Raw genomic sequence first — 13,500 nt, forward strand, 5'->3', positions numbered from 1 at the left:
CTAAATAAATCCGCTACAAGTTTGCAAGATTCTCTGACTAAAGTGAATAACTGTTGTAATAGATTTGTATGAAGGTCAGCATTAAAAAGGCAAAGACAATGAAAATAGGCAGAAACATTGAAAATATCAACTGCATTGTGAATGAAGCGCCTATAGAACAAGTAAAACATTTCAGTTACCTAGGCATGATTTTTAGTAAAGATGGTAAATTAAATATGGAAATAGACAACAGAATCTACAATGCTGGTATGGTAGGAAGTCAACTGAATAAATTTATATGGAATAAGAGAGAAATTAGCCAAAACACTAAATTAGCTATATACAAGATAGTATTAAAGCCAATTTGAACTTATGGATCTGAGAGCTGGGTCAGAAGTAAAACACTTGACCAAAGACTAGAGACTGCAGATATGAGAGTCCTGAGAAAGATTAGGGGCATGAACAGATGGCATCAATGGCAATATCATATTAAAAATGAGGATATTAGGAAAGAACTTGACATTATCAGCATCCAGGAATGCGTTAGCAGATCTAATCTCAGATGGTATGGCCAGTTAAACAGAATGGGAGAATAAAGATTAATAAAACAAGTGTTCTCTGCAGGTTGGCAGGAAAAAGACCCAGAGGAAGACCAAGATATATACAGTAAACTGTATACAGGATTGATACAGTAAAAAGTGCATTAGAAGACAGAAATATAAGATCTGATAATGTTGGAGTCTTGACAGGTAACAGACTGATTTGGAGGAAAATTGTAGATAGAAGTTAGTAATGATGTAAATTTTTCATGTAGTACTATCATATCCTGTACACCCCTTGGGGGTATATATCAAGAATTTGATGATGATGGCTATTCCAAGAAAACAGTTGGTAGGATTTTATTTTCAAACCCTACTGCTCCCAGTAAACCAGAATATCCAATACAAAGACTCCAACACAATACTATATATTAGAAGTCTATCCGTGTGTAGAGGCTTAAGTACTGTGAGAACATCATGTTGGAGGTTTAATGGATTGTATACTGTACTCAGAAAGGATTAAAACAGAATTTAATACTTCCTATATTTCGTCTCAGTCACTGAGACATCTTCAGGGATTATAATAAAAAACTAATGTAACATATATACAAATAACACACAATACTAAACCCAACCACGTGGGTGACACTAAAGTCCTATCTAGGTGGAGCACCCTCTAAGGGCGGTTGTAGGTGGCCTGGAATGTAAAGTAGGACCACTGGTGATAAGCGTTTCCCAAATCTTAAGAAGCTTAATGCAACCATATTTGTTAAGATTTCGTTGATTCCTGAGAGCTGCTGCTGATTCTAAGAATAGTCTCTCTTTTTTGAATTTGCTGTCTCAATGACAGACGAAATATTGGAAGTATTAAATTATGTTTTAATCCTTTCTGAGTGCTGTATGCAATCCATTAAACCTCCAACATGATTAGATGTCTAGCATTTAAAATAGCATCTCTTTTTAAAAATCACAACATCAGAATAACTTTTAAACCATTTCAAACTGTTCATAGCCTTCTAAAGATTAGCACACCTTTTTACAAATACCCAAAATATACCCAGAGGTATATAGAATTTCATGCTCATCATGTGATTTAGCCTACATACAACAAACAAACTATGAATTTGAAGTTAGAAAGAAAGAACAGGTTGCAGATGTTGACCCTAAAAAAAGGTTCATTGGAACTTCTCAACTATGCCTTATATAAAAAAAGAACTTTTATTTCCAGACTTCTGAAGGGATCAGTTACAGTAGTATTACCAAGGCCTGATACTAAATAGCATATTGAAATCTCTTATTAAATCTTTCAACATTAGAGATTTTGAGTTTGCCAACAACAACCTTCTGTTGTTGTTGGCAAAGAAGACAGCCAATACATGCATTTTTACATTTATTGTTTAGCATGAATTTGTCTAAATGTACGGCAAAAGTTTTTCAGCATTTGATCAACTTTATGATCCATGAACTGAAAAAAGAAGAAGAAACAACCCTAATGAAGCCACCGGTTCGGTTCTATTTTAGGTGGTAAAACTAGTAGGTGTATCTAACTTAATGTAATAAATTCCTGTTGTTTTATGATTGCAGCAACTAGAGGAAGTCAACAAGAGAGAGAGAGAGATGGGGGGGGGGGGGGGGTCATCAGTTTAGTAAATACCTTTCTTCTGAATACAATCAAGCATTCTGAGAGAGGTCCTAGGTGCACTATACCATATGTGAGAACACTATTCTAAGGTTGTGTGAATTTGAGATTTAGATAGTATCAGGAGTTAAGTAGGCGAGAAGTATTGTTTAGAATAAATAAGAATACTATGCTTTACTGGAGGCTAAACAGGATATGCATGTGTTTGTGCCAGGATAGGCTAGATGAGAAATGCAACTCAAGAAGAGAACTGATCCTGGCCGATAAACGGAATGGGCCAAAAGTGGAGAAGAGTAAAATATGGTTCTTTCTTCCCGTGAAAGGAGACAGGATTGTGTTTTAGTGGCATTAAAACTCCCCAGGTTATCCTCATCCTGCATTAGAATGCAAGGTGATCAGAGTTTAAGGCAGTGGTTACATGGGTTACACTACACCAATATCTTCTGGTCTGAGTTATGGACATCTAAGATCAGAGCGACACTCTTATCAAAAATTAAGTACCCACCCTACATGATATGATATATACAATTATAGCTTTCATTGTATTAGGAGAGCATGATTAGGATCCTGAATTGTTTCACCTTTGGGTGATGCTATTTGTTGGATACTGCTGTGGTGTCAAAATAGTGTTGGATTCTAATTATGTAGAAAATAGAATAAATGTTATTTGATCAGAATTCAACATGATTTTCCATCACAAAGGCTGCGTTTGTAAATATTATTTAATGTAAATAACGTAAATATAATTTGATATCATATATACCTTAATTATATCAATTATTTAATTATTTAATCAAAGAAATGTGTTAATGGTAAATAGATTCTGTATTAAATATTATTAAGCTATTTTATTTATTGTTATGTCAATATTATAGAAACTTATATTTGCAATATTAACTACGCATTTATTGAAAAGCAAATATTCTAATTATTCCTATTTGTGTATAAAGCTTAACGTATGTAATGACTCAATGTAGTAGTATAACCTTGTCTAACATTGGCGAGAATGTTTATGTTTGTCTGTTGTCATGGAGACGCGTGAAATAAACGAGCGCGAGTGGAACAGAGCGTGGGCTGAGGAGAGAAGAGAGGAATTATATAAAATGTAAAGAGTTGGGACGGAAACTTGGAAGTGAAAGGAAGCAGGGTGATAAAATAAAGAAGCAGAAGTAAATAAAAGGTTCTTAAGGGTAAAAGTTAAGTGGATAATTTTTATAAGTGAGCAAGAACGTAACGAATTTTATAGTTAGCTGAAATTGAAATCAGCAGTAATAATAGAAGGAAAATTAAAGCTACAATCAGATAAAGTAAAAAGCTGAACATTCAAGGAAGAATTCTGAATAAACCCAGCTGATCTAGTATTGCAGCTTATTTCCGATTTGCCCTAAAGAGAACCTCACAGTGTTTTAATTAATTTATGAGTGGTAATAAGGATAGTTGAAGTGCCCTAATTGATGTCAAGAATTCTGAAGTGTAATTGATAGTGCTTTAAGTATAACTGCGGATAAGTTTTGTAGATGTGTTTTTATTCTTTAAGTGTGATAAGTAAATTCCAGAAGTTTGCTCACAACATAATAGATGTTCTAGGAACCACTTCCAGTAAGGTCTATCATAGTGAATTATTAATTTTAACTGTGGAAACCCTTCGTGATTGAGAGTTGGAGATAGGAATTGTTTGAAAGATATTTTCAGCTATTAGATCCTGTAATATTTTGAACTTATAGCAAGACTGAAAATTGTGTGAAAACTAATTAGATTGGATGTTCTATTATATTCATTTAAGTGTAAAAACTTTATAACCCAGAAGCTAAGAAGGTGTATGTGAAGACTTGGAAGTTTGTGCTAATATAATTGACTTGACTTAATGTTTGACTTATTTCTATTGTTTAAAATTAGAAGTAAAATTTATGTAAGTGTTATATGACCTATATTAAATGCTTTATTTGTTAACCTAACTGTTGTATTTGCCTGAAATTCTTTTTACTGCACCGTTCACAAAAATTCAAATCTAGCGGGAATCCCAAGGAGAGAAAATAAATACTTCGGCCTGAATGAGTGAAAAGACTGCTAACTAATTTTGCATTGATCCTACTACTTCATATAGACTTATCTAAGGATAGAGTGGCGCAGTATAATAGAAATTTCTCTACCCTTAGATCAGTGATTAATTTACAATTAGTTTTCCTTTATTTTATGAAAGTGACTTTTAGCAAGATGGTGGATTCAAACGTCAAGAGAATACGTCACGACAATAGTGTTTTATAAAGATTTTGCAGCTTCTGGCAATCATTAGTTCAAGTTAGGTACTTGATTAGAGTTATGACTGATTCAATGAATAGCTGCTATTTATTAAAATATTTTTGTTAAATAAGCTTTCCTCCCCCTTCACCAGATAAAGGAAAAATTATGAACAGAAAGCACTATGCTCAACATCACTAAACCTTCAACACCAGTTACATCAAACAAAGATGCATCTAAACAATGTAGATGGTGAATTTGCTTTTTTGGGCCCATGGCCCAAACAACATAAATGTCTTTAATTAACCAAAATAACTAACACCCAAGAAGTAGTTCACAAAGAAATTCACAGAAGCCATTATTTTGGCTTTTGGAACTTGCTTGGGAGTAACAGCAAAATTGTGTCCCCAACTTAATGCACTAGTGGCTTCTTTGGTTAAGATTAATGATGATAAACTCACTACGACGCGATCTTGTAATTGCATTCGCTGCATAGCACTGTGTTGTTGGAGGATTTCAAATTTTTTCTGGTGCTGGTTTTTAACTTTGGCACATTCTTTGTTGGCTGTTGCATCAGAGTTGCTGTCCAGGACATACCACAGTTCAGGGGTTAAAATACTAGATAGATTGTCACATAGGGCATTGATGGATGAATTTATTTTAGATAGCTCCAGGTGAGTGGCGTTTATCTGTTCCCGTAATAGTGCTAAACTTGTTTATAAATACGCTGGGCTTTGCCTGAGTGAAATTTGTTTTTAATTTTTACACAGTTCAGTATTCAATTGGTGTCTGAGCACTTTTTTGAGAAGAGAAGGCTAACCTGTTCAGTATGCCGCACCAATTTGAACTTCTACTTACTGCATTGTCATGTCTTGTGTACGATATTGTCTCCATGAAGAATCCTCAAACGTGTGGGAAGGCTTATGTGTTTGTTGTGCATGTTGATTAATTTTAACGGTATAGATGAGAACACAGACTGATAAGAAAATGACTATTTATTAACTTATTGCTGATATTTCACTGGTATTCCATTGACCAGGGAATATACAACCTGCCTCCAGCAACAGCCAATAACATTTCGTTAGATTTAGCCAACATCCTAATCCATTCTAAGCCTCCCAAAAATAATATCCCACATAAAGAAATCATTGCTCTAAAAGAGCTACATAATAATAACCACACTATCATAACCAAAGCAGACAAAGGGAATGCAACTGAGGTGATGGATTCAACAGAATATGAAAGCAAAATGCACACACTTCTCTAAGATCAGTCAACATACCAAATTACAGATCGGGATCCCACCAACTTGCAAAAGAATAAGGTGTGCAAATTACTGAGCAAAGTCACTTCCAGGCCTAAAGAAACAGTTAACAAACTCAAGCCCTTCCACGTTAAAATACCCAGGATATATGGAGAACCAAAAATTCAAAAACAAGCTACACCCTTATGCCCTATTGTGGATAGAATGAACGGTCCCACATATAAACTTGCTAGACATTCAGCCAAACTATTAGCTACTCTCACAAACAATTCTCCCTCTTTTGTTAAAAATTTTACCCACCTAAAAAAGTATTTTAGAAAACCATACCTTAAAAAGTTCAGACATAATGGTGAGTTTTGATATCACTTCACTATTCACAAATGTACCATTAGTTGAAACCCTGATTTACAAAAGTCAATTTCCTGCTAACATATTTCAACTATTTAAATTCACAGTATAGGCAGGTTATTCTAGATGGAAAGGAAAAATATACAAACAATTAGATAGGACAGCGCTTCCCAAACTTATGGATGTAAAGGCCCCCTTTGGAAAAATTAAAATATTTCACACACACCCGATTGGAAAAAAAAATCGTAATAATACAGATATATATTATTATAATATTTATTGTATTTATATTCGATACAATTTATATTCAAGATTTTACGTTTATAAGTTTTTTTGTGCTTCTTATCAATACCTTTGAAATGAAACTTATATGAACAAGCATATATTTACTAATATTAATTAAGCGGCAAAATACACAGGAAGCAAAATTTGTGAACCAACACCAATGTTTAATTTTTTCCATTAAAATATAAAAAATAACGTGAAATTTCATTATTTCATTATCTCAGCGCTTCCCAAACTGTGGGCTGCGGCCCCAAGGGGCCGCAGCCCACAGTTTGGGAAGCGCTGAGATAGGACAGCTATGGACCCCCTCCCTCCAGCCAACTTCTACATAGAACATGGAAAAGCTGGCTATCAATACAGCCACTCTCAAACCAAGGTTTTAGCTATGCTATGTTCATGATGTGCTTGCTATTTGGCCACATGGCCAAGACACATTGGATACATTCTTAGCATACTTAAATATGCCAACACCCTAAAATCCACTTGTAATGTAAGGTACCCTCCCTCAGTATTTAATGGGTGTTATTTTACCTAACACAGGCAGGAAGAAAGAAGAGAAGAGGAAATGGAATGTATGCAATCAAAGTGGATGACTAATCCAAATGCTGACAAAGTATTATTTTTCACACAGAAAGTTTTATTCTTAGAGTAATGGAACTAAGTAGTTTCAGTAACTTTAACTACTTAGTTGAATGGTTGAAAAGATGGGTTCAAATTGCATGTGGGATATAAATAAAATGTATTCTAATCACCATGTAAGCAAGAAGGAAAGGAACTCAAGGGATTTTTAGCTGTGGATGAGTTTCATATACAGGATAGCTAATTAATTCACTTTCCATTCTACACAATAAAACAAACTGATCTGAGAATATATGCATTTAAGATCCCATAGCAAGATACGCAGCAGGAATAACTATCTCCTCTCAGTACATTCATTAATTAGTTGTTTATGAAGCTAGTTACTTATAAAAGGCTACATCTCCATATTTTTGACCAGCAATTATTATTAATCCTTTCTTTCAGCATTACTTGATGAACAGCATTATATAAAAATTATGGAGACAATTACCATGATCATTTGGCCTTTACAATGAGATCATTCACATATATGTGCACTCATGCATGCATGCGCGTGCACGCGCACACACACACACACACACACACACACAAGCTCACTACAGCATGTCTGGCATCTGATAAGAAACAGATAAAAATACAGCTCAAATATAAGCAGATTTACATTAACAGCTATATGGGCTGGAGCCTAGAGTTGTTATTTTGAGTCTAAGCAACATTGGTTATTGGCCTACATTTTTGTTTTATATCCAGTACAGTCTTGATTTAATGGACTACTTGGAGGAAGAAGGGATATCCATAAAATCAAAAAGTCCATTAAATGAAAAAAATCCATGAAATAGCTTCTTCACGAAAACACTGTTAATTAACAAATTATACAGTGTTATAAATTTGCACATAAAAGGGTTACTCTGTAGAACACAGAGTAACTCTTTTATGTGCAAATTTTATGTACATACATACATATTGAATTTTAAGTATTTTATTAATCTTTAGATTTGTGAATATCTGACTGTTTTTAACACTATATTCTTTACAAATGTGCATGATAGGTACTCCAGATTTTAATTTAGCAATTAATTCCAACTTGTTTTGCAGTCAAATGTGTTATTTCCTATTTTTTTTTTCTATGATAGATTAATTTTTGAAAAAAAAATTATGATGTAGAATAAACTAAATATGCTATTTACATATGTACAAATTCACTATACATGTGTTGCAACTATTGTATCCTGCCTAATGGCAGCTGCACATTCACACACACATTTAATGGAAAAGTGCAGAAGTAACAACAACTTATACATGATTTTTGTTTATAAGTATGTCATGTATTTTTAAGATTCCTTTATGGCATATTATTAACATATTAGACTTTTAAATATCAGCAGCTATGCAAATAATGCCTAATAGCAAATTGTGTCCATTAAATCTAAAACTCGTTAAATCGAGAATATTCTATATCTGATTATTTTTGTATTTCACTTTTGTGAATTGTTGGAATTGTAGAAACCTTGTTCTTTTATTATCTTCTCACTAGATATTAAGTGGGTTGAAGATCAGCTATCCATATACTCTGAACCATATACTGATGTAGGATTGGAGATTATTTTGTTCAGAGACTCCGGAGTGCATATAAAAGAAAGGTAAGGATCTGTTGTTTTCTAATTTGATAGTGAACTTTATACAAAGATGAATGTAGTTAAATAATTAATGAAGTCCTTTAGTTGTTCTATTGTGCTGGGCTACATGATGAATATGTCATCCACACAACTATAGCCAAAGTTTATATCAAACTATAGTTGTCTAGAACCATGTTTCACAAATAATTCCATGTTGGATGAATCTTGTGCTTTACTAAACAAATCTTGATAACATGAATTTGTTCGCTAATGCTAACAAAGCAGAACCATAGAACTGTTACTAGAACCATTTCCACTGGACTCTGTTTGTACACTGCAATAACACTTTCATCCAATTCCAAAACAAAGACTACAAAGATAAAAAGGATCGGAAATGGGCTTATCACTATCTTTGCTTTTTTGCCAATATGTTCATGGAATCATTTGAAAAGCAGGCCTCAGAAGATTACAGTTTATACCCAACACTTTCACTATGCTATGTGGACAACTTATTCATCATATGACATAATTCAGCAGAGCAACTAGGACTTTAACAACATTTGTCTCCATATAAAACTCGCTTTCTTAGAAAACAAATCCCTGTCTTTTCAGACAATCTCCTGGAGGTTTCCAAACAGAATAAACTCAGCTATTCAGTCTATATAAACTAGACGGTGTGTGTGTGTGTGTGTGTGTGTGCGCGCACGCTCTCTCACACATACAGGAGAGAGAGACTTTCATGCAACATCCCACCACTATCACATTACAGAAAATAAGTATTATAAAAACAATGCATAACAGGACGTAACACACCTAAGTTAAATCCTTTCCAAAATGGTTATAGTTGAAAATTGGTAAAGAACATCATAAAATAGCTCTGAGAAAAACTGATATCATGATACAGTTATCTAGAGAAGTGGTATTTTTTTTTTTAAGCAGTTCACGCCCAAAGCCTACAGTACATTTTGTACTGTGGGTATGCTAAGGATCCCCCCCCCTTTTTTTTTTGGTAATTTTGTTTATTTTTACATAGTCAAGAAACCATGCTCTAGAGACCAAACACAGAACTTTTTCAAGCCACTTCAGGCCTCCAATAAGCAGGACGGTGGTCTTGCACCAGTAATAACATTCATCCGCCACCTAAAGACAATCACAAACATCCACATTCACAACCAGATTTGCACCCACGTCCTATTGTTGGAAAGTAGGTAAGCACAACCAACTAGGCTGGCAAATCAGTCAGAGACAAGAGATCAAAAATATTTGAGCAACAAAGAAAGATAAAGTCTCCTTCATCCTCCAAAATCTCCCTCTTCTTCACTTAAAAAACCAGATATATGAAATCAACTTGAATTCGGGGAATCACTGGAAATGTTAAGAAATCCCAATCAATGCAACAATTTTTTGATATTGCTTTATCAAAAACACAACAAAAGCATTGTGATGCATAGTATCCATTACAATGCATGACATCTTACACCATGAATTCAAGTGCAACAGTGGTTGCTTTAAATCTTCATTACTAAGGATGCTGTTAGCTTGCTTAGTGTAAATCATTTACTTAAGTTATCTCATTCTTCTGAAGAAATGTATTACAATTTAAGAAATGCACACAAAACTAGCCAAGATTTTAAATAAAATATTGCAATTTACTTCAACCATCTAAATGTGGTAAATGCATTAATTCTTATAATTACAACCTTCCTAATAATTTCCATTGATAAGTCTCTAGCAGACCAATCTCCAATCATATTTTCATGTGTACATTTAATGTAATGTAATAAAATTACATTACTTTGCATTATTATCATACTTAAGCAATGAACATTTGACGTGCTAATGGGAGTGGGAAGAGTAGTGATTTACTATCATCAAGTATATAACACAGCTACAGATTTAACCACTTTGTTATAATTTTCTTCTAGGAAGCATAATGACACAGACGAATGCCCACAGTATGCAGAACTATGCAGTGACAGCTGAAGATAGATGAAATTTAAGATTGTGGCTCATATATAAAGAGATAGCAGCATTAACAGCTTGGTACTATGCAGTGTCAACAATATCATGCTTGATGTAGCTGATATCTTTACACAAGCTTTGCATTTTCAAACCTCTACAAAGGCCAATTCATTGCCCTCGGTCTACAGAATTTTTTTAATGGTAATTCCACATAAGAGATTTTTTTACCCTAGTGTGCACAAGTATTGTGCACTATAGAGTAGGATGAACAATTCTACTTAATATTAAGCTCTGAAGTTCTAATAAATTGAATTATTTAAGCATATAACTATTAACAGATATTTTAATTTTAAATAATTGTAGAAAATATTGGGTTGCCAAATAAGTTTGTTCAGTTTATGCATTAGTACAAGTTTACGCCACTTCACCTGTCGCTATTGTTGTGCTAACATGCAACGCTATTGTACAGTTGAAAGGCGACATTTCACATAACCTTTCAGTGAATTTTCATTCAGCCTACTTCAGTTGTGTGTGCATAACATATTTTTAGAAATGGAAGGAAATAACGTACATTACCGGAATATTTTGCTTTTTTATTTCAAAAAAGGCAAACGAGCAGCGGAGGCCCATAAAAAAATATGCAGCATATATGGGGGTGGTGCCTTAACAGAACACATATGCCAAAAGTGGTTTGCAAATTCCGTTCTGGAGATTTCAACCACAGTGATGTGCCTTGCACCAGTCACCTGACCGAGGTTGATTTGAGTGCTGTGAAAGATATCGTCGACAAAAATCGTCACAAACAGTGCGGGGGATTGCTGCAGTACTGAGCATATCCCATACAAGTGTTGAAAAACATTTGCACAAGCTGGGATATGTTTCAAAACTCAATGTTTGGGTGGCGCATGAATTGACTGAGGCCAATATGACTGCTCGCATATCCATCTGTGATTTGCTGCGACGTCACCAAGAAAACGACCCATTTTTGAAGCGGATGATTACAGGAAATGAAAAATGGGTTGTGCACGATAACGTGGTACATAAAAGATCATGAGGACACAAGAGCGAACTGCCGCAAACAACCTCGAAAGAGGGATTGCACCCAAAGAAGATCATGATCTCTGTGTGGTGGGATAATAAAGGTGTTGTCCACTACGAGGTGTTACCATCAGGCAGAACAATTGATTCAACTGTCTATTGCTCACAGTTAACGCAAACTGGCCCATGCAATTAGCACAACGTCCTGAATTGGCAAATCGGAAAGGAGTTGTCTTTCACCACAACAATACCAGACCACACACATCGTTAACAACCAAGAGTAAATTGTTACATCTTGGCTGGGATGTTTTGCCGCATCCTCCGTATTCACTGGACCTGGCACCTTATTCTGATCGTTGCAGAATTCTCTGAATGGGAAACCTTCGCTAATGAGGAGGCTGTCAAAAGAAACCTTGATTAGTTTTTTCATCAGTAAACCTCAGGAGTTTTATGAACGCGGCATAATGAAGTTGGTGGACAGATGGCAAGAGGTCATTGATAAAGAGGGTCAATATATAACTGACTAGTATGTATTATATATATTAAATAAAATGTGTTCCATTCCACTCTGAAAACCCGAACGAACTTATTTGCCAACCCCCATATTTTTACAAAATCCCTAAAATTCCAATTAAATTTTTCTGGATGGCAGTTGAATATAAAAATTTCGAACTGCATAATCTTCTAGATGAGTAGGTGAGCACTGACACATATGCAACAAATAATATACCTTTTATACAGATATGTACATAGTAATATCTAGCTACTCAGTATCTTATGAAATGCTGAAATAATTCTGCAGGACTGAAAGGAAATAATGAATTAGAATATCAATAGCATGAATGGAATAAAAATACATACTTACCCTTGCTTTTTAAATTCTAATAATGACAGCAACACAGATATGCCGCTGACTAGAACACTTTCCCTCTTCTCTTCTTTCAACATGTGCTGTAGTAGGTCACTTATTAATTCCACTCTAACATATATATATATAAAAAATCAGCATCAATATATAATCCAGTTATGTTATGATCTTGACTGAAATTACTACTCTTAGGGCACTAATGTACATAATACATTTGTACTTGTATCTAAATGTATATGGAAACTATATCAAAATATTTTAATTAATAAATAATCTTAATTATGAATTTTAAATAATTAAATTTAAGCCTAAAGGTTGACAAATGAGAGCAGCTCAATTACTAGAAAAGTTAAGTATTGGAAAGGCATAGAAAATTATTATGTGGTTTCTTTAAATGTCCACACAGTTACACTGTCTACCTACCATCAACTAAACTGACCCCACCAACACAAAGATCCCAACCATCCATACCATAGACTTCTGAAAAATGTCACCTGGCTGATAAAGATGGCCAACAAATTATAGCACTACAATTCCAGATCTCACCATATATATGAGCATCCGAATCCAAAGTACATTCTAAAGATAATGTACCACTATGCTCTACTGTAAACCACATACTCACCCACCTACAAACTAATCAAACATTCGGTCAAAGTACTCTCTCATATCACCGGTAACACCTCTTCACATATAAAAAAAAACTTAGTCCACTTTAAGTGCAGCATACAACAGTCAGCTTTTAAGTCTCCTAGTTATTTATGAACATCACATTTAAAGATACCTGTGATCTAATACCCTTGATAATGAATTTGGGCTATTCCATTTAGCAAGGAACTTTCTATAAAGATTATTTTTCAAGAAAACTTCCAAGTTTATAGAGAAACTGTTTAATTGGTAAACTGACTGTTGTATTTACCTTGAATTGTTCTTTGAACTGTTTGTTATTTCCACACACTGATGATGTACTGTTATTTCTTAACTATGAAATATCTGTTCTTTTTTTTTTTATTATTATTAAAGGTTATTATGTAGATATTGTTTTATTATTATTTACTATATTATTTTATAGCTTAATGTTTTGCCACTTATTCTAATTTTCCATATAAATTTAATTCAACTGGCTTCCCAACATACCACCATTA

At 34.1% G+C, this 13,500-nt stretch overlaps 1 protein-coding gene across 4 annotated transcripts in view; it reads right to left on the bottom strand.

Annotated features, from left to right (window-relative positions):
* Positions 1–13,500, bottom strand: part of fmt (phosphatase 6 regulatory subunit 1-like protein fmt) — a 450,952-nt gene that overhangs the window by 345,802 nt on the left and 91,650 nt on the right. For all 4 annotated transcript variants that reach the window (XM_090406310.1, XM_090406311.1, XM_090406308.1 and 1 more), the window contains exon 8: positions 12,353–12,466. In XM_090406310.1, coding sequence (XP_090262436.1) covers positions 12,353–12,466 — 114 coding nt within the window. The remainder of the gene's footprint in view (positions 1–12,352; positions 12,467–13,500) is intronic.

The sequence above is a fragment of the Typopeltis vanoorti genome, chromosome 16 (genome assembly GCF_054136105.1).
Source record: "Typopeltis vanoorti isolate ZY-2024b chromosome 16, IOZ_Tvanoo_1.0, whole genome shotgun sequence".
Taxonomy (NCBI): domain Eukaryota; kingdom Metazoa; phylum Arthropoda; class Arachnida; order Uropygi; family Thelyphonidae; genus Typopeltis; species Typopeltis vanoorti.